The sequence below is a fragment of the Neoarius graeffei genome, chromosome 16 (assembly GCF_027579695.1).
Source record: "Neoarius graeffei isolate fNeoGra1 chromosome 16, fNeoGra1.pri, whole genome shotgun sequence".
NCBI classification, from domain to species: domain Eukaryota; kingdom Metazoa; phylum Chordata; class Actinopteri; order Siluriformes; family Ariidae; genus Neoarius; species Neoarius graeffei.
Window position 1 is genome coordinate 22,213,505 of NC_083584.1, and position 20,007 is coordinate 22,233,511.

The 20,007-nt window shown below is 40.6% G+C and overlaps 1 protein-coding gene across 8 annotated transcripts in view; it reads right to left on the bottom strand.

The window, feature by feature from the left end:
* Positions 1-3,264: 3,264 nt before the first annotated feature.
* Positions 3,265-20,007, bottom strand: part of ptk2aa (protein tyrosine kinase 2aa) — a 336,131-nt gene continuing 319,388 nt past the window's right edge. For all 8 annotated transcript variants that reach the window (XM_060942653.1, XM_060942652.1, XM_060942651.1 and 5 more), the window contains 3 exons: positions 8,146-8,301; positions 7,983-8,063; positions 3,265-4,507 (listed from right to left, as the gene is read on the bottom strand). In XM_060942653.1, coding sequence (XP_060798636.1) covers positions 4,295-4,507; positions 7,983-8,063; positions 8,146-8,301 — 450 coding nt within the window. In that variant the 3' untranslated portion in view covers positions 3,265-4,294. The remainder of the gene's footprint in view (positions 4,508-7,982; positions 8,064-8,145; positions 8,302-20,007) is intronic.

The following is a 20,007-nucleotide window of genomic DNA, read 5'->3' on the forward strand; positions in this document are numbered from 1 at the left end:
ACAAGTCGCCAGGTCATCACAGGGCTGACACAGACACAGACAACCATTCACACTCACATTCACACCTACGGTCAATTTAGAGCCACCAGTTAACCTAACCTGCATGTCTTTGGACTGTCGGGGAAACCCACGCGGACACGGGGAGAACATGCAAACTCCACACAGAAAGGCCCTCGCCGGCCACAGGGCTCGAACCCGGACCTCCTTGCTGTGCCGCCCTCACTTCAAACATCAGCACGGGAAAAATCGTGATCTCAAAGTGTGACTTTCTTTCACTGTGGCATGGGTGTTGGTTTGAGCCAGATGGACTGGTTTGAGTATTTCAGAAACTGCTGATCTCCTGGGGTTTTCACACACAACAGTCTCTAGAGTTTACACAGAATGGTGCAAAAAACAAAAAACACTGAGTGGGCGACAGCTCCGTGGGTGGAAACCAGGGCTTTGAACCGGTTCAAGGAACGAAAACGAAAACCGGGAACTTTTTCTATTTCACATGGAACAGAAACGAAACCAGAAACTTTATTATTTTGTATGTTCCAGAACAGAAACGCTTATTAAAAATAATGGTAACCGGTTAATACCGGTTTTTATTTCGTTCCTCAAAGTTTCCGTAGCCTACAAATAAAAAAGTCATTCTTCTCCTGCGCAAGTTTCTATGACCCGCTGGGGTTCACTTCCTGTGTGACGTTCACTAGACGTTCGCTGACTGAATGTAGAGAGCGGGAGGGTGGACTACTATCACGTCTCCACATCTTAAATAAGAGGTAAATATTGCAGTCTATCGTTATTCAAAAACGTCAATTTCAAACACGATATCAATATATTTGTCCACGTTAATGAGAGGCTCGCGAACATTAAATGACGTTAACCTCTGTTAGCCTATCAATGCATAGGGCCTGACTAGCCTTTGGTAACACACTAAACGAATTATCTTTCATTTTTGGCACTTTTTCTGTTTGTGTAGATGGGAAGACATACTGAGAATCCAAATCGCCAACATTTGAAATAATAATTGTTTTGAATTATTTCTTGTCTTATTTAATGAAGGTTGTAATAGAATTAGCCTACATTTGGCTTAAGCTGGATGAGACAGAGACATAATTTTATAGCCATTTGTTAAACAGCTGGCAGGGAACGTAATTAACCGTTCCGGGAACGAAATTTTTTTGTTCTAACCGGTTCAGGAACGTCTATTTAATGGTGGAACCCAAAACCGGAAACGTTAAAATTCCGTTTCTGTTCGGAACGAACCAATAGGAAAAAAATTCTGGTTCAAAGCCCTGGTGGAAACAAACACTTTGTTGATAAGAGAGGTCAGAGGAAAATGGCCAGATTGGTTCGAGCTTTTTTGCCAGGAAGGATATCGCAACTCTACAACCGTGGTGAGCAGAAAAGCATCTCAGCATGCAACAGCAGAAGACCACATTGGGTTCCACTCCTGCCAGCCAAAAACAGGAATCTTAGAATCAAGAATAAGTTCCTATTAAAGTAGCCGGTGAGTGTACAAGTTATTCCATTGTAGATCTCAGTTTATGCTCAAATCCTACCCTCATTTCAGTGAATAATCTCACATAAAGACTGTTCTGTGCTCACTCCAGGACTCATTCTCGATCTACTCATATTTAACATCCTGTAGACACACTCACTACTGCTTGTCTTTACTCTTCTACACCGGTACAGAATGGACTCCATTTTGAGTCTGGTTCCTCTCAAGGTTTCTTCCTCATGTTGTCTCAGGGAGTTTTTCCTTGCCACCGTCACCTCTGGCTTGTTTATTTAGGATCTAGGACTACGTTCAGACTGCACCCTGAAACGACCCATATCCGATTTTTTTGCCCATATGCGACCTGTATCCGATTTGTTATTGATAATCTGAATGACACAGATCCGATTTTTTCACATGCGACCCAGGCCGCTTGGACTACGGTCAGACTGCACCCTGAAACGATCCATATCCGATTTTTTTGCCCATATGCGACCTGTATCCGATTTGTTATTGACAATCTGAACGACACAGATCCGATTTTTTCACATGCGACCCAGGCCGCTTGGATATGTGGTCCTAAATCCGATGCATATCCGATATTTTCACATGCGACTGCAGTCTGACCGGACAGGTCGCATTCATGCGACCTACACGTCATCAACAAGAGACAAACGTCACTATTCTGCGTTGGCTAATCCCGCCTCTTTGGTGGAAAACAACAACAATGACATAATGCGCTACATGAACAGGCACACACAGTCTCTCTCGCACTCCGTCATATGCGCGATGCAGACATTAATGTTTCGTGTGCGTGCTCTTGCTCACTTGCTCTAGATTCCGGGAGATATTCTCCAATTTGCGGGCATCAGGGAGCCGCTATCAATATGTGGGAGACTCCCGGAACTTCCGGGAGACTTGGGATGTCTGCACTAGACAGTGTTTATGTAGAGAGCATGCACACTTCATTCATTCATTCATTCAATCAATCAATCAATCAATCAATCAATCAATCAATCAATCAATCAATCAATCAATCAATCAATCAATCAATCAATCAATCAATCTTTCAACGGAGGTTGCTGCCACAGCCCCACTCACTCTCACACACCCTCTCTCTCACACAGAGACACTCTCTCTCTCTCTCACGCAGAGACACTCTCATTCACACACACAACCTCTCACACAGAGACACTCTCACTCACTCACACACACCGCACACGATGTGCTTATTACGTGTCAATTTGCGCATGCAGGACACTTTTGGGTCGTTTTCCGTTCATATTGGAGATCGCATACAAGTCTCATATAATTGGTAATGTGAACGGCCTAACAAAAAAATCGGATTTCACAACAAATCGGATATGGGTCGTTTCAGGTTGCAGTCTGAACGTAGTGTAGATCTACATCCAGATTTCATGGCCTAATGGTTAGAGAAGCAGCTTTGGGACCAAAAGATTGCTGGTTCGATTCCCTGGACCAGCAGGAATGGCTGAAGTGTTCTTGAGCAAGGCACCTAACCCCAGGCTGCTCTGCATAAGAGCATCTGTAATGTAAAGCTGCTTTGTGATGATGTTAAAAGCTCTATACGAATAAAACTGAACAGAAATTAATTTGAAAAAGGTCTTCTCTGAAGGACATTTTAAAGCACTTACCCTCAGAGTAAAAACCAATTGAGGAACAATGCAAAAATACCTGAAAATAAGGTTTAGGGAAGGTGATTTTAGCATTTAAAAAAAAAAAAAATCAGGAGGATCATGAATACAAGAGTAACACATTTTATTAGTTAAAGGTTCTGTACAGTCAGTTTTTTTTTTCCTGAGAATAATTTATCAGAGTGACAAAGTGGATTCATTTATAGATTGTACTATACACAAGGGCAACATGAGTGAGTTTGTCAGCCTGGGGAAAGACGTAAATGTTTGTGGTAAATGTGGACTATGTCTACATTTATCAGCTTTGAGGAAGCGATGAGTAAGAAAAGGCCTTCGAGCTACTAAAAGTGTGCTTTACTGTCTGATATGAATAAGAGGTGTTTACTGAATTGAATTTGTTTCTAACAGTCCCTGATGACATTTTTCTACCCATTAATACCCCAGTATTAGAGATACGCTATTTTTTAATCTTTATTCCATAGACAATTCTTTAAAAAATATATGCATTGTTGTGCAGAATATGATGACTTTAAACAGCATGATGTGTTATGTCGTGTCTCAAGGTGCCCCCTGAGTGGAAGTCAGAGGATAAAAAGAACAGTGTGAGCCCTCGGTGTGTGTGCGTGTGTGTGAGAGAGAGAATAATGACAATGATCAGCCATAGAACTGTCCAGAAGAGGAAGTGTGTGTGTGTGTGTGTGTGTGTCTGCAGTCCACCTTTGGATTAGATCAGGTTGTTCCAGGCTCTGCATTAGCTTTGATTTCCGTGTGGTTCCAGTTGTGGTGTTTTCTCAGATAAAAGTATCCGTTGCTCGAGTTCATCTCTGGACTTGATAAAAACAAAAATACAAAAAAAAAAAAAAAGCAAAACAAAAACAGCCAGCACAAATAGAACAATAAAAAGTTGATTAGCATTGTATCTCCAAGTCCATAGTGTGTGTAAGTCTCTATAGAAAAGGCTTATTTCATATTCTTTTGGTGAGACGTCAGGCATAGAGGTGTGTTCCATGTGAAGAGCCACTGGTGCTGTGCTGCGATTCAGTATATGACACGACATCACCGTATTGTCCCAGCAGTGGACATTGTGTCCTCTTGTCTCTCTCCTGTGCTATTATAGTATCCCGCTCTCCTGAACTCTCCGTGCCAGAGGACAGGACTAGTGGGGCCGTGACTGAGTGATCATCTTCAGCCTGGCCTGGTCGATTACATCCAGCAGGTTCTTGGCGTCGACAGCGAGGGCATGTGCAGCTGTGAGCATCTGTTTCTTGTAGTCCTGCTGCAGGCTGGTGAGCATGTACTGCTGCGCCAGCTTCATCTTATTGATCAGCTCAGCCAGGTCCGAGTTCAACAGCTTCTGAGCCATCTCGATCTGAACATGCACCAAAAAAAAAAACCCCACAGAAATATTAGCTTACACTGAGTCACGATATAATCGAATGCTTCGTCCCGTGTACCGAGGCTTCCTCTCCCTACAATTTAACATTTTCTTTTCTCTAACACTAAAATAATTCATACATCCTTCGTGATGTTAAAATGTGCGTATTAAAGCAGAGAATATAATTAACGGTTATTCCACGAAATCGAGTCGTACATGAGCTGATCGCAAACAAGGCACGTAGCACCGAGTTGGCTATAAGCCACGTACGATAAGATTGAGTGGAATAACTGTTTCTCTATCCACATTCACTGGATTTTGAGAAAACAGCATTTTTATTTTTTGCAAATTCGATAAATAAAAACTTTATACAAAACGTCCGACAAAATAATTTCCGCTTAGAATCAGGGCTTTGAACCGGTTCAAGGAACGAAAACGAAAACCGGGAACTTTTTCTATTTCACATGGAACAGAAACGAAACCAGAAACTTTATTATTTTTTATGTTCCGGAACAGAAACGCTTATTAAAAATAATGGGAACCGGTTAATACTAGTTTTTATTTAGTTCCTCAAAGTTTCCGTAGCCTACAAATAAAAAAGTCATTCTTCTCCTGCGCAAGTTTCTATGACCCACTGGGGTTCACTTCCTGTGTGACGTTCACTAGACGTTCGCTGACTGAATGGAGAGAGCGGGAGGGTGGACTACTATCACGTCTCCACATCTTAAATAAGAGGTAAATATTGTAGTCTATCGTTATTCAAAAACGTCAATTTCAAACACGATATCAATATATTTGTCCACGTTAATGAGAGGCTCGCGAACATTAAATGACGTTAACCTCTGTTAGCCTATCAATGCATAGGGCCTGACTAGCCTTTGGTAACACACTAAACGAATTATCTTTCATTTTTGGCACTTTTTCTGTTTGTGTAGATGGGAAGACATGCTGAGAATCCAAATCGCCAACATTTGAAATAATAATTGTTTTGAATTATTTCTTGTCTTATTTAATGAAGGTTGTAATAGAATTAGCCTACATTTGGCTTAAGCTGGATGAGACAGAGACATAATTTTATAGCCATTTGTTAAACAGCTGACAGGGAACGTAATTAACCGTTCCGGTAACGAAATTTTTTTGTTCTAACCGGTTCGAGAACGTCTATTTAATGGTGGAACCCAAAACCGGAAACGTTAAAATTCCGTTTCTGTTCGGAACGAACCAATAAGAAAAAAATTCTGGTTCAAAGCCCTGCTTAGAATGTAAACAAACCAGTAAAATGACAGGAGCAATTTGCGAAAAATGCTGCTATAATAATTCTTGGAAAAATAAAAAGTTCTTACCATCAAATACTTTTATTCCATATTTTGTTGCCTTTTTTGGGGAGGATTTTGTTTTCAAGTAGAGTTTTTCCCTGTGTCTGAAATCACTCACTCATTCACTACTTCCTACTCCTTATATAGGGAATTACTATATAGAGAACTATATAGTGAGTGCATTGATAAAATGAAGGAAAAAATAAAACACTTTCGGACACTACTCCATCGCGCTCTCATATCTCATCTCATTATCTCTAGCCGCTTTATCCTGTTCTACAGGGTCGCAGGCAAGCTGGAGCCTATCCCAGCTGACTACGGGCGAAAGGCGGGGTACACCCTGGACAAGTCGCCAGGTCATCACAGGGCTGACACATAGACACAGACAACCATTCACACTCACATTCACACCTACGCTCAATTTAGAGTCACCAGTTAACCTAACCTGCATGTCTTTGGACTGTGGGGGAAACCGGAGCACCCGGAGGAAACCCACGCGGACACAGGGAGAACATGCAAACTCCACACAGAAAGGCCCTCACTGGCCACGGGGCTCGAACCCAGACCTTCTTGCTGTGACGCGACAGCGCTAACCACTACACCATCGTGCCGCCCATCCATCGCGCTGTTATTTACGTCATTACTGTTGCACAATTAACATGTGCCAGATCAGGCAACAACAGACAGCATGACTATAACATTAACAGTTTTAACATGAAGTCAGTTTCGTTGATGTTATAAACTCTTCATTAATGGAAACTTGAGTGCAAAACTGTTCATGACAACCGCAGTCCTAAAGTTAGCAAGTCAGCTGTAGTCCTCAGCCATAAAAGCATTACTGTAAGAGTCCAGAGTGTCCTCCAAGTGTGACTTTCAACTGTCCTCATGGGGCTGTCCTCCATAGGAGTGATGCGATGAGATTCCAACCAGATGCAGGCATGTCTCTGGACTGTGGGGGAAACCGGAGCACCCGGAGGAAACCCACGCAGACACGGGGAGAACCTGCAAACTCCATACAGAAAGGCCCTCGCCAGCTGCTGGGCTCGAACCCAGGACCTTCTTGCTGTGAGGTGACAGTGCTAACCACTACACCACTGTGCCGCCGCTAGCAATATCCCACGCTAAATTCACTGACCATTCACAGCACGGTACCTCACTCATTCACAGTGGGTAAATCTTTCAGAAACCCGGAGCTTTGTCTCAAACCTAATATTATGCAGGGGCATATTTGGGGTGGGGGGGGGTCGGGTCCTGGGGTACCCATGACCCCCCCCTTTGTTGGACCATACGTTTCTTCAATAGCTGCATAAGAATATTAGAAAAGCGCCCACTGTAATTTTTCTAACTTTTTTTTTTTAAAACTAGATTGTCACCTCAGCCTCATTAGGGTTTCTATAACCTTGTATGGACTTCCTGTGGTTTGGGCAAAACCCTAGTCCTGCGCAAGTGCAACACGATCACACTAGAAAGCATGGTCAAGCTGCATTGGTTGACTAGGGTAAGATGTCGAGCCACTGTCCATACACTGCCAGATAAAGCTGATTTGGCCTAATCATTGTCCAACATCTCACAACATGAGACGAAAGAATGATGCAAAGACCGTGTTATTTTCTCAAATGTATTAAATGTATTTTTTCATTTACAAACCTACGATTATGTACTCAGGCTGCCAGTCAGTATGTAAAAAATCCTAGCTACGCCCCTGTTATGGCCAATACTTAAAAATGTTTTCAATATAGTAACCTATGGAACATGTTTTCATATATTAGAGGTTCATAAATGTATCGTGAATAAGCACTTCATCCTCATCAGGGTCCCAGTGGATGCAGAGCCAATGGTGGGATTACAAATAATTTTGGTTTATGAATTTTTGCTCGTAGCACCAATGAAGAACTATTTACTGCTGTCCATTATGTGCTAAATGTCCCTCCTCTTCTGACCTGTAATGCACGAGTGGAGAGGTTCATACAAATTCAGCCCACTATCTGCATCTTTTTTTGCTATATTCCCTGTGTTTGCAGAATAAGGAGACAAACAGTGCACAAGTGTGCAGCTTGAGACATAGGATTAATGACGTCCTGTATGAACCTCAGGTGAATAAATCTCATGATGGATGGGTTCAATGCAGATTTAGCAGGATGAGGGTTACTTACCTCTCTGTGTGTGCTAGCTGGTAAAATAGGGATGGTCTCATCTACAGTCGCGAGCAGCGTTCTCAGAGCCAGTCCCACTTCCTACAAGGACAACTAGCACTGATTAGCACCACATCCAATCACTAAAACATTTGTGTGCGCGCGCGTGTGTGTGTTCTCTTACCTTCACCATGGGCACGTATTCTTCAGGAGACGCAGGTTGGATTTTACTGGACATCTCGATCACTGCCTTCACCAGTCCAGTCACATTCTCATACACTTTATCATTGGAGCGGTCGAGGTTGGCTGTAGGTGGTGGACTAATCTCCTGAGGCTGGATCTGGCGAACAAATAGTGCAGAATTATTAGGAACAGAGCATATAAATGGATGAGGACATGTTTGCTGCTGTGGTTTGAGAGCAGAAAACATTTCCCAAGACAGAAAACACAGCGAGTTTCTGACCAAGGGGTGCAGTGCTTAGATCTGAACACTAGATGGCATCAGCATTTAAAAATTAGATGAACACTAATGAAATATGGTGCCAGAGTACCTAGATTAAAGGGGAACTGAAGGTAAATTTTTTATTATCAAAATTCTATTTATCTCACTTTATAAAATGTAGGAATGCATTTCTGATCGCTATTTTGTCACTGCTATAGCAAGTTATGAGTGTTTGAAATATGCTCTGTAATATATATATCAGTCCATATGTCAAAGCAATGGCCGTAAACGAGATTTGCTGAGACCTGTACAAGACATCGTAGACGGAAGTAAAACGTACAGCGGAAATCAAAGTGACCGACATCTGCCAACGTTGTCAAAAGACGCGTGCGCCCTCTTTTGAACGCTGACGTAATCAAGCCAGAAGTTTTCCGTGTCCGAAATCGCTCCCTACTTACTATATAGGGCACTGTATAGCGGGGACGCCATTTTGTAGTGCTGACCGAAACCTTAGTGAGGATTATGTGAGAAATGCACTCAGTATAATATGTATTTATCACAAAAGTACATGCATGTCTTTATTATTTTGAAAACCCACCAGCCGCCTGATCTGGCACATTTTAATTGTGCGACAGTAATGACGTAAATACCAGCATGACGGACTATCGTCTTTCCAACTCTTCTCTACTCCACGTTGGTTCGAAGTCGTATGGAATAATCTCCATCACTGATGAAGCTGGAAAATCTCGAAATTAATCTAAATTGGAATGATATGGCGATCCGCCCGCTGTGTAAACAGTTTTCAAAATAGTGGCGCTGACACTTCACGTTTGAAGTCTCACACAAGTCTCGTGAAGATCGCGCGGATAAACGATGCCTGCCGTGGACCACACGAACTACATTCAACATGGCTAAAAACCGAAAAGGCCGGTAAGTGTACTATAATATGCCAATACGAGTCACGATATAAGGTTAATAAAACTGAAAACGTAAATGAATAACACGTTAATCAAGAAATAAAGCAAGTTTAAAAATGACTTCAGTTCCCCTTTAATAAACACTGCATAAATCTTTTATAAAGCTAAGCAATTATTCTTTAAAAAAATACGTATATATATATATATATATATCTTACTAGTCATTAGTTGGTCTTGACTAACGGCACATTCATGAATTTTGGGACAATGCCAATGAAATATTCAATTAATTCTTATTCATAATTGTCATATGGACCTATTAAAGAAGTGAAGCTTTATATATGCACACACACAACACCGTTCAAAAGTTTGGGGTCACTTTGAAATGTCCTTATTTCTGAAAGAAAAGCACTGTTCTTTTCAATGAAGATCACTTTAAACTAATCAGAAATCCACTCTATACATTGCTAATGTGGTAAATGACTATTCTAGCTGCAAATGTGTGGTTTTTGGTGCAATATCTCCATAGGTGTATAGAGGCCCATTTCCAGCAACTCTCACTCCAGTGTTCTAATGGTACAATGTGTTTGCTCATTGCCTCAGAAGGCTAATGGATGATTAGAAAACCCTTGTACAATCATGTTAGCACAGCTGAAAACAGTTTAGGCAGATTCTACCATAACAGAGGCCAGTTAAGTCCCAGCTCCTTAAATTGCTGAATTGATTATTTTGATCATTCTATTAAGTTTTTCTAGTCGCATTTGGGGTCTTGGACATTCACAGTAAATTTTAGGACAGTAGTCCTGGTAACTAATTAATAAAAGCCTGACATGACAGACATGCTAAATGACAATAGAAACACATCGGTTTCTATCATCAAAATCTGACAGACAAACTAACGTCTACCATCATATTCTGACAGACGCTCTAGATGACAATAGCAACAAAACTGTTTCTTACATTATTAATCTGACAAATTTAGTAATAATATTAAATACCTCATCACTAGAACCAAATAATAAAATAAAATATTGAAATAAAAAAGATAAAATTTATTTTCAAAATTGAAATATCAACAATAATTGTCAGAACAGTGACGATAGACACGACTGTGTCACTTTTGCGGGGAAACAACACATTGAAATGGCCTGTCGGCTGAAAGGGTCGCAAGTGGCTCTGATTTATCTCAACTTACGATAGTTTTCCTCCAGAAAAATTTAAATATGAATGCACAAATATATTCTCAATGTTTCTATCGTCAAAAATTTCTATCGTCAGGATAGCTGACTGAAAATCTTACCTCGATTTATTTGATGAAATCTAGCTGTCAGAACTCCAAGTCTTGCCCGGAAAGTAAATGTCTGCTGTCACAAAAATCATGCGCAGTAGAATTTCCTCTTTGCGTCAGTCAACATGTGCGTGGCGAGGGCTTGAATTTTGCTATCGTCAGGTGCATTTGACTGACAGACTGACGATAGCATTTTTTAAAAATAACTGTGGGCTTCTCATCGTGAACGAAATAGTTTTTTCGCTGTTAATCTGTTTCAACTCTATCTGTTGACACCCAAAAATGATAAAGCCTGCTTCCACACGATAACTACCAAAGATCCATAATGGCCGAGTCTATCGTCAGGTCATCTGACAGAAATTCACTGACGATAGCAACAGGGATAATGAAAGTGATTTTTAAAATGGGAGTCATGTCTGTCAGATGTGTCAAAGAAATAGAACTTTATTCTTTAAAAATCTTTTATTGATATACTCAGTGTATTTTTAAATGACATGCTGTTTTAGAAGACCAAATACCATATTTTCAATCTTGAAAATATTACCTCAATGAAAAAAGGACAAGAAAAATTTCTTATTTTGTGGGCAAGTGATTAATGGATCCAGTTACGGTAGAATCTGCCTTTAGCTCTTTAGAGAAGCTATAAAACTGACCTTCCTTTGAGCAGATTGAGTTTCTGGAGCATCACATTTGTGGGGTCGATTAAATGCTCAAAATGGCCAGAAAAACGTCTCGACTATATTTTCTATTCATTTTACAACTTATGGTGGTAAATAAAAGTGTGACTTTTCATGGAAAACACAAAATTGTCTGGGTGACCCCAAACTTTTGAACGGTAGTGTGTGTATACAAGTGCTTCATAACAGTGTTATAAATGCAGACTGGATTACCGCTGAAGCTTGAGGACGTGCAAATCTTTCAGCTAAAATTCTTAAATAAATGAAGTTGTACAATCTCTACATTACAGTGCAATTGTGTGCTGCGTTAATTTTTAAGACAAATCAACCACCACTACCACAGCTGAAGAGCTTCTATTATATCCTCCTGTGAAGCAGATACAGTCAATACACTTCCCAAAAGATAACACAGTAGATGGATACTTCATACATGTTGTCTCATTGCTTTAAGCATGTACTGAGTCACAAGAACAGTGTACAAAAATAAAAATAAAAAAAGGTGATGTACAGTTTTGCTCAGTCTATAATAATAATAATAATAATAATAATAATAATAATAGAGGTCTGTTGTCTTTTTATAGAACATTTACACATTGTTAAAATGTGACAAATGTGTTATAAAGGCCAAAAGGAGGTAACTTTATAAGCAAAGCATTACCACTTTATTATTAAACCATGTATAATGATGTAAAGATTTAGATAGGAAAGAGATATAATTTGGACCATTCTGTATCCGGAAGTTTAAGAAATTGCACATTATTTACAGTAGGGATGTGCTTTCTAGCTAATTTTTATATAATCAAATACCTGTAAGAGTTCGAGAATGGGTTAGTTAGGTCAGTATTTTAGTGTTTAGTGTTTTTATGCCTACAGTAAGATAGCGTGCATGTCTGATGCCATTTAAAACTCAAACTTCATGAAAGCTCAAAGTGCCACAGAGTTTAGATGCGGAAATCTCATTTGATTAACAAACCGTCATAATACTGTATATGTTTAATCATCTGAAATATTCGCTAATCAGATTAAAACATAGTAATGAGTGTTTTTTTTTTTTACATGCGAGCATTAGCAGCCAGTATAAAATCAAGTGGAGCAGTTAAGGTGTGTCGCTTTTGTTGTAAAATGGACTTGGTAAAGTACTTGACGTTAAAGGAACAGTCCACCGTACTTCCATAATGAAATATGCTCTTATCTGAATTGAGACGAGCTGCTCCGTACCTCTCCGAGCTTTGCGCGACCTCCCAGTCAGTCAGACGCAGTCAGACGCGCTGTCACTCCTGTTAGCAATGTAGCTAGGCTCAGCATGGCCAATGGTATTTTTTGGGGCTGTAGTTAGATGCGACCAAACTCTTCCGCGTTTTTCCTGTTTACATCGGTTTATATGACCAGTGATATGAAACAAGTTCAGTTACACAAATTGAAACGTAGCGATTTTCTATGCTATGGAAAGTCCGCACTATAATGACAGGCGTACTAACACCTTCTGCGTGCTTCGGCAGCGCATTGATACGGAGCTCAGATATCAATGCGCTGCCGAAGGTGTTAGTACGCCTGTCATTATAGTGCGGACTTTCCATAGCATAGAAAATCGCTACGTTTCAATTTGTGTAACTGAACTTGTTTCATGTCACTGGTCATATAAACCTGTGTAAACAGGAAAAACGTGGAAGAGTTTGGTCGCATCTAACTACAGCCCCAAAAAATACCATTGGCCATGCTGAGCCTAGCTACATTGCTAACAGGAGTGACAGCGCGTCTGACTGCGTCTGACTGACTGGGAGGTCGCGCAAAGCTCGGAGAGGTACGGAGCAGCTCGTCTCAATTCAGATAAGAGCATATTTCATTATGGAAGTACGGTGGACTGTTCCTTTAAAGCTTACTACTTATAAGAGTTGGACTAGAAGTTACAGTAAACGTATCATCTCTCCTTTGTCCCATGAGCTTCTTATCCGATATGCTCACTCCCACATGAGAGTAAAATTCCCCTTCTCCACGGCACTCTACATGGTTGCTTTCTGCATCTTTGCCAGACGAAGCTTTTCTTTTTCACATTTTATCACGGACTTCCTGCGCACATAAGACATAATAAATATCTGAAAAGCGATTTCGGTATTCGAATACTGGCTCCTCAAACAGATAACACAGGGTATTTGAAGGTCTGTGGACATCCCTAGTTTACAAAAAAGGTCTGTGGACATCCCTAGTTAGAAAAAAGACTAAGGTCATGCAGTTCACTAAATCACGATTAGCTTCCACTCCCCTAATAATAACCACCCTAGATGGCCAATGTATAGACAAAGTCTCAGTATACAGTACAAATACTTAGGTTTGTGGATTGATGATAAGATCACTTTTAAAGTTCACATAGAGAAACTGGCCCAGAAACTGAAAATTAAGCTTGGATTTTATTTTAGAAACAAAGCATGTTTTACTCTTCAAGCTAGAAAGAAACTGATAAATGCCACCTTTCTTCCTGTGCTGGACTATGGCGACATCTTATACATGAATGCTGCCTCTACCACCCTACACGCCCTCGATACAGTTTACCATGGTGTACTACGTTTTATTGCGAATGCCAAACCACGCACTCATCATTGCACTCTCTCTGAGTTGACTGGTTTCAGCTCTCTCTCACTGCGCAGATGGATCCATTGGCATATTTTTATCTATAAAGGTATTACTGGCAAATTGCCTTCATATCCAGGGTTTCTGCAGGCTTGAACAAGTTCAATTTAAGACTTTTTAAGACCTTTTTAAGTCCATAACAGGTTAAATTTAAGACTTATGCCGCACAAAAAAAATAAAGAAAATTGGGAGAGCCTGAATTACTTTCAAAATAACAAAATTTATCATCATTCACCAACGAACTCATTACATCCCTAGGGTGCGCTCTTGCATTAATGAGGAACTAAGTTGCAGTGGAGCCAAAGACATCCCGCAAATCACTTGAGGATGAGGCGTTCGATTCCGTACGGTTTGCGTGTTGTAACGTTACAGTTCGCACGGAGTTAGCTGATACACCGTCTCGAGATGTGCTTGGACCTGACAACGGTGAACAAAATTGAGTGATAGCATGCGAATGTTGCAGACTTTTATGGGCAGCCTGGTGCTTCTCCGCTTTCGCGTGCGATTCCGGTGCCTTTACACCCAGGGTGCTGAGTTTGAGTGTTCTTTTGCACAATGTGCAGTACGCCTCAAACGGATTGTTTGGTACACGTTTTAACCAGTCTACGAAATCATTGCGTTCAAGCCAGCAGTCGTTAAACTTGCATTTGCCCATTTTGCTACAAACCGTGACAATAGGGCTGTGCGATATGGGAAAAAATGAATATCGCGATACATTTTTTCCATTTCACGATATACGATATATATCTCGATATATTGAAATCTCCTCTAAAGGACCCCATGAAATCTAACTTTTACTCTTTACTGTTTTCACTACAATCCCTGCAGATTAAATAACATTCTTGGTTAACTTTACAGGTGGTTTTCAACAAGACATTTTAAATTTTCATGTTAGTGATTAATCACAATTGAATTGAAATAAGACTATTTTTATTCAACAAAGATGTGGCACAAACTGCAAAAACAATCTTGAAAATTGCAACAAAGGGGCAAAACAATACAGAGCTGCTCAGAGCTCAAACCAATAAAGTGCAGCTCAACACTGAGAAAGACTCTCAGATGTGTACAATTCCGGTATTGCCTTCTCTGTAAAATGTCTGTGACCAGGCAACTCATGTTTGGGATCGAGAGTGTTTAGTAATTTTTGGAAGCCTGGTTTTTCCACTATACTAATTGGGATCATGTCTTCGGCAATGAAGTTAATGATTGCATCCGTTATAGCTCTCCTCCTCTGACTCGTTTTCTCATATGGGGTGGCTTTGGAGAACGAGGCCGCTATGGTCATTTGTTTAGCTCGTGGGGGGTTTTAGCTCGTGGGCAAGTAGTTCGGAATTTAAGAGACTCTTCATACTGTACCGGGTGAGTTTTCAGGTGATGGAACATATTTGTAGTGCTGCTGCCTTTCGTGATGACAGGTTTTTTTGCACACTTTACAAACTGGCATTTGCTGTTCCACGTCCTCCTCGCGATATCCAAAAAATGCCAGATGACTGACCCCTTACTAGTTCTTTTAGGAACCAATTCGTCCGCTTCCATTTTTAATTTGTCGCTGAAATTGACAGAGCTTACACGGTAGCCTACGCAACACCAGCAATTGCACGAACTGAGTCAGCGCTGTAAACCGGAACCAGGAAATCTTCCCGCCGGCAGTGTTGCCAGATACTGCTGACGTTTTCCAGCCCAAAATATGTTCAAAACCCGCCAAAACGCACTTAAAACTGCCCAATCTGGCAACACAACCGAAACTAGAAAATCTTCCCGGAAGTTCCTTTCAGCACTGAGATGCCAACCAATCCCGGGTGACATCTAGGTGCTGAAAGGAACTTCTGGGAAGATTTTCTACGTGCAGAATAATTCTGCACGTAACCTAGGTCTTAAAGGAACAGTCCACCGTACTTCCATAATGAAATATGCTCTTATCTGAATTGAGACGAGCTGCTCTGTACCTCTCCGAGCTTTGCGCGACCTCCCAGTCAATCAGACGCAGTCAGACGCGCTGTCACTCCTGTTAGCAATGTAGCTAGGCTCAGTATGGCCAATGGTATTTTTTGGGGCTGTAATTAGATGCGACCAAACTCTTCCGCGTTTTTCCTGTTTACATAGGTTTATATGACCAGTGATGTGTAACTGAACTTGTTTCATAAATTGAAACGTAGCGATTTTCTATGCTATGGAAAGTGCGCACTATAATGACAGGCGTACTAACACCTTCTGCGCGCTTCGACAGCGCATTGATACGGAGCTCAGATATCAATGCGCTGCCGAAGTGCGCAGAAGGTGTTAGTACGCCTGTCATTATAGTGCGCACTTTCCATAGCATAGAAAATCGCTACGTTTCAATTTGTGTAACTGAACTTGTTTCATGTCACTGGTCATATAAACCTATGTAAACAGGAAAAACGCGGAAGAGTTTGGTCGCATCTAACTACAGCCCCAAAAAATACCATTGGCCATACTGAGCCTAGCTACATTGCTAACAGGAGTGACAGCGCGTCTGACTGACTGGGAGGTCGCGCAAAGCTCGGAGAGGTACGGAGCAGCTCGTCTCAATTCAGATAAGAGCATATTTCATTATGGAAGTACGGTGGACTGTTCCTTTAAATTACCCAAATGAGATTTTAGACCAACAGTGCAATATATCTCTGTATTTTAGACTTTTTTAGGCCTAAAATTGAAAATGTGTAATTTTAGACTTTTTTAGACTCCGCGGACACCCTGTCATATCTTTCTAATCTACTGTCTCAAATGCACTCATCTTATAGTTTGCGTTCAAATAACATTATACTCTTAGACACACCACGAACACAGAGTTAGGTAAGACAGCTTTTAACTTTGCAGCTCCCTGGTGCTGGAATCTCCTTCAAAAAGATCTTAAGTTATCTGTTGCTATTCCTCTCAACCATTTTAAAAAGCTACACAAACACCTTAGATCTGACAGTTGTAAATGCTTTCGCTAACTAACCATTCAGTTATTTCTGTGTTGTGCGGTATTTGTCTTGATTTGCTTACTTGTTTTTGTATTTTAATCTCTCCAGTGTTATATATGTTTTGTCGAACCTGTTTTTTATGTGCTCCGTTTCTATGTTTCGTCATACTTTGTGCAATGTCTATATGTCAGGGCTCCCTGAATGTCTCAATGGGACTCACCCTGGTAAAATAAAGGTCAAATACCGTATTTTCTGGACTATAAGCCGCTACTTTTTTCCTAGGTTTTGAACCATGCGGCTTATACAAAGGTGCGGCTATTCTGTGGATTTTTCTTCCACCGCTAGGGGCGCTCTAACCGGAAGTAGAATCAAAAATAAGAGAGACGAAAAATCAATGCAAAGAAGAATTAGCAGATCTTTAGCAGATAGAACACGCACGACAAATTACTAACTGGTAATTATTTTCAAATCCAGCGAAGATGATTAAAGTGACTTGTGGTTTCAAACACAGGAGAAATGAAGGTAAATAAATACCGGTTATTTTCTCTTGGTTCTGTTCCGTTTTAATCAGCAAAGTTGCTGCCGTGTTAAAAGGCACTGTTCGGAAAGAATCTGTTCAGGTACATACATGTACATTTACAGTACAAAATCGTTCTGTACATGCAGTAAATATCTAATTTTTCAACATAGATATCTGCGGCTTATAGCCCGGTGCGGCTTGTATATCTTTTTTTAAATTTTTTTTTAAAAATAGAGCGGATGCGGCTTATATACAGGTGCGCTCTATAGTCCAGAAAATACGGTAAAATAAAAATAAATAAAACATGGTACGTTTTCGTTGGTTAAACAATACACAAAGAGAAACCCCAAACCCAGGTGTCTTAACAACAACAAAAAAAACTTGTGAAGATATAGTGACAAAAGCAAACACAAGGTTTTTTTCACAATTACTAGTTGTGTTGTGCGTGACACGAGACACTAAGTTAAAGGTACGGTAAGTAAGCCAGCCTGCAGATCTCTCACTATAAAAAAATAGTCAATAAAGTATGGTGATTTCAACCACTGCAGAAAAAGAATTTGTGTTTTTACATTCTTTAGCTATGCCTCTGTCAACTTTTCATCATTAGCTTTTGAACCTATAGTTTCTGTGGTGACTTTACTACTGACTGCAAATGAAAGACCAATGTTGGAGGACCACGTTGGTAATTTAAAAAAAAAAGTTCCCCCCTTTCTGGTTCAGCATACTTTCTGGATTGGGTGTCTTCAATTTTATCTGCAAATGGCTGGGGTGGCTTTCCCCCCCCCCCCCCCCCCCCCCCTTTTTCTTCCAATTCCAACCAAGCAGGAGTCACACCTGATAAAGACTAAAGGCAAAGATAAACTGACTAAACAAATGGAATCGGGTGTGGCTCCTGCTGGAATAAAAACCTACAGGCAGAGTGGTGCAGGGTTTAATTAGTGCAGTAATATAAAATTAGGTCCGACCTGTAGCGAAGCTTCCATTCAAATGAAAACGAACATGCAACAGACGATGTTTCGATTTCAATTTTATCACGAGAAGATACAGTTCTCCAGACTCACATGTATAATAGTATTCTTTTAATTACTATAAACTACAGTGTGCTTTAGGGACTTATCGCAAAATGTTTTGAAAACAGATACACGATTCATGAAAACACTGACTGGATTCAGGTCAACTTGTCAGATCCCGAAGGATTTCGCAGTGATTTCAAAATCAACATCACTATTTAGAATTAAATTCCTACAACTCATCATTTCTATTCATTCATTTTATTTTTTTACACGTTTTCTTTCTCTTTCAGCTTGCCGCTTTTCTTGTGAAAAAGATTTCTTCGCCTTTCTCTAGCTCTTTCACATCTTCTTTTCTTCCTCTGTCAAAACTCTCTCTCTCCCCGGTTTTGACTTCATGTTTCTCTCCTTGGGTAACTTGTTCTGACGTCTTTTTAAAGTTTGTATTAAAGTTTGTAAAAATGATTATTTTGTTGCGCTGTTTGAGTTGTTCTCGGTGGAAAAACCCGATAAATATGAAATTATCTGTAGACAAAAATAAAGTTATGTAGGCGCGCTCGCGCTTTTAGTTTCCGCCAAAATCAAACAGCCAATCAGAATCGTGAGGGGCACGGACGGACGGACGTACACGGCTGGGATCCCTGTGTGTCCATGAAAAATCAACTCGATGGGTTACCATATTTTCTTAAGTATGGAGCTCCGCTAATATTTATAGTCATTAAAAAATAAAAAATAAAAAACCCAAATGTGCCAAGTTGATAGAGATGTGTCACTGAAGGTTTCTACCTGAAACTGTCCGTTTTGTTTATTTAACTTTTGTGTTGCGATAAAGAATTTGTGCCTGTAAATAATGGCCTGCATTAGTGGGTAAAAATCCGTGTTAAGTGTATTTCCGTTTCAGGTGTCTCATCTCATTATCTCTAGCTGCTTTATCCTGTTCTACAGGGTCGCAGGCAAGCTGGAGCCTATCCCAGCTGACTACGGGCGAAAGGCGGGGTACACCCTGGACAAGTCGCCAGGTCATCACAGGGCTGACACAGACACAGACAACCATTCACACTCACATTCACACCTACGGTCAATTTAGAGTCACCAGTTAACCTAACCTGCATGTCTTTGGACTGTGGGGGAAACCGGAGCACCCGGAGGAAACCCACGCGGACACGGGGAGAACATGCAAACTCCGCACAGAAAGGCCCTCGTCGGCCACGGGGCTCGAACCCGGACCTTCTTGCTGTGAGGCGACAGCGCTAACCACTACACCACCGTGCCGCCTGTTTCAGGTGTAACACTCCAAAATGTGGAAAAGTTCAGGGGGGAGAAATACTTACGCAAGGCACTGTAGTTCTACTTCCGTGTGAATCAGTGTTAAGGCTAGAGTATGACGAGTTTTTCACGGTCTTCCACAGTTAACTTATATTATAATTAGGTGTATATTACTACACTTGCTTGCTAAACAACATTGACAGAGGCTTTAAATAAGATTTATCATGTCATCGATCTGAAGTCTTTCATAAAAGTTTACTTACTGTACCTTTAAATTATTTTCTAATTTCTAAATGTTAGACCACTAACTGTAATAAACATGATGACAGTAACTGCAGTCTCACACTCATAGCTCAGGGTAGATACAGTGGGGC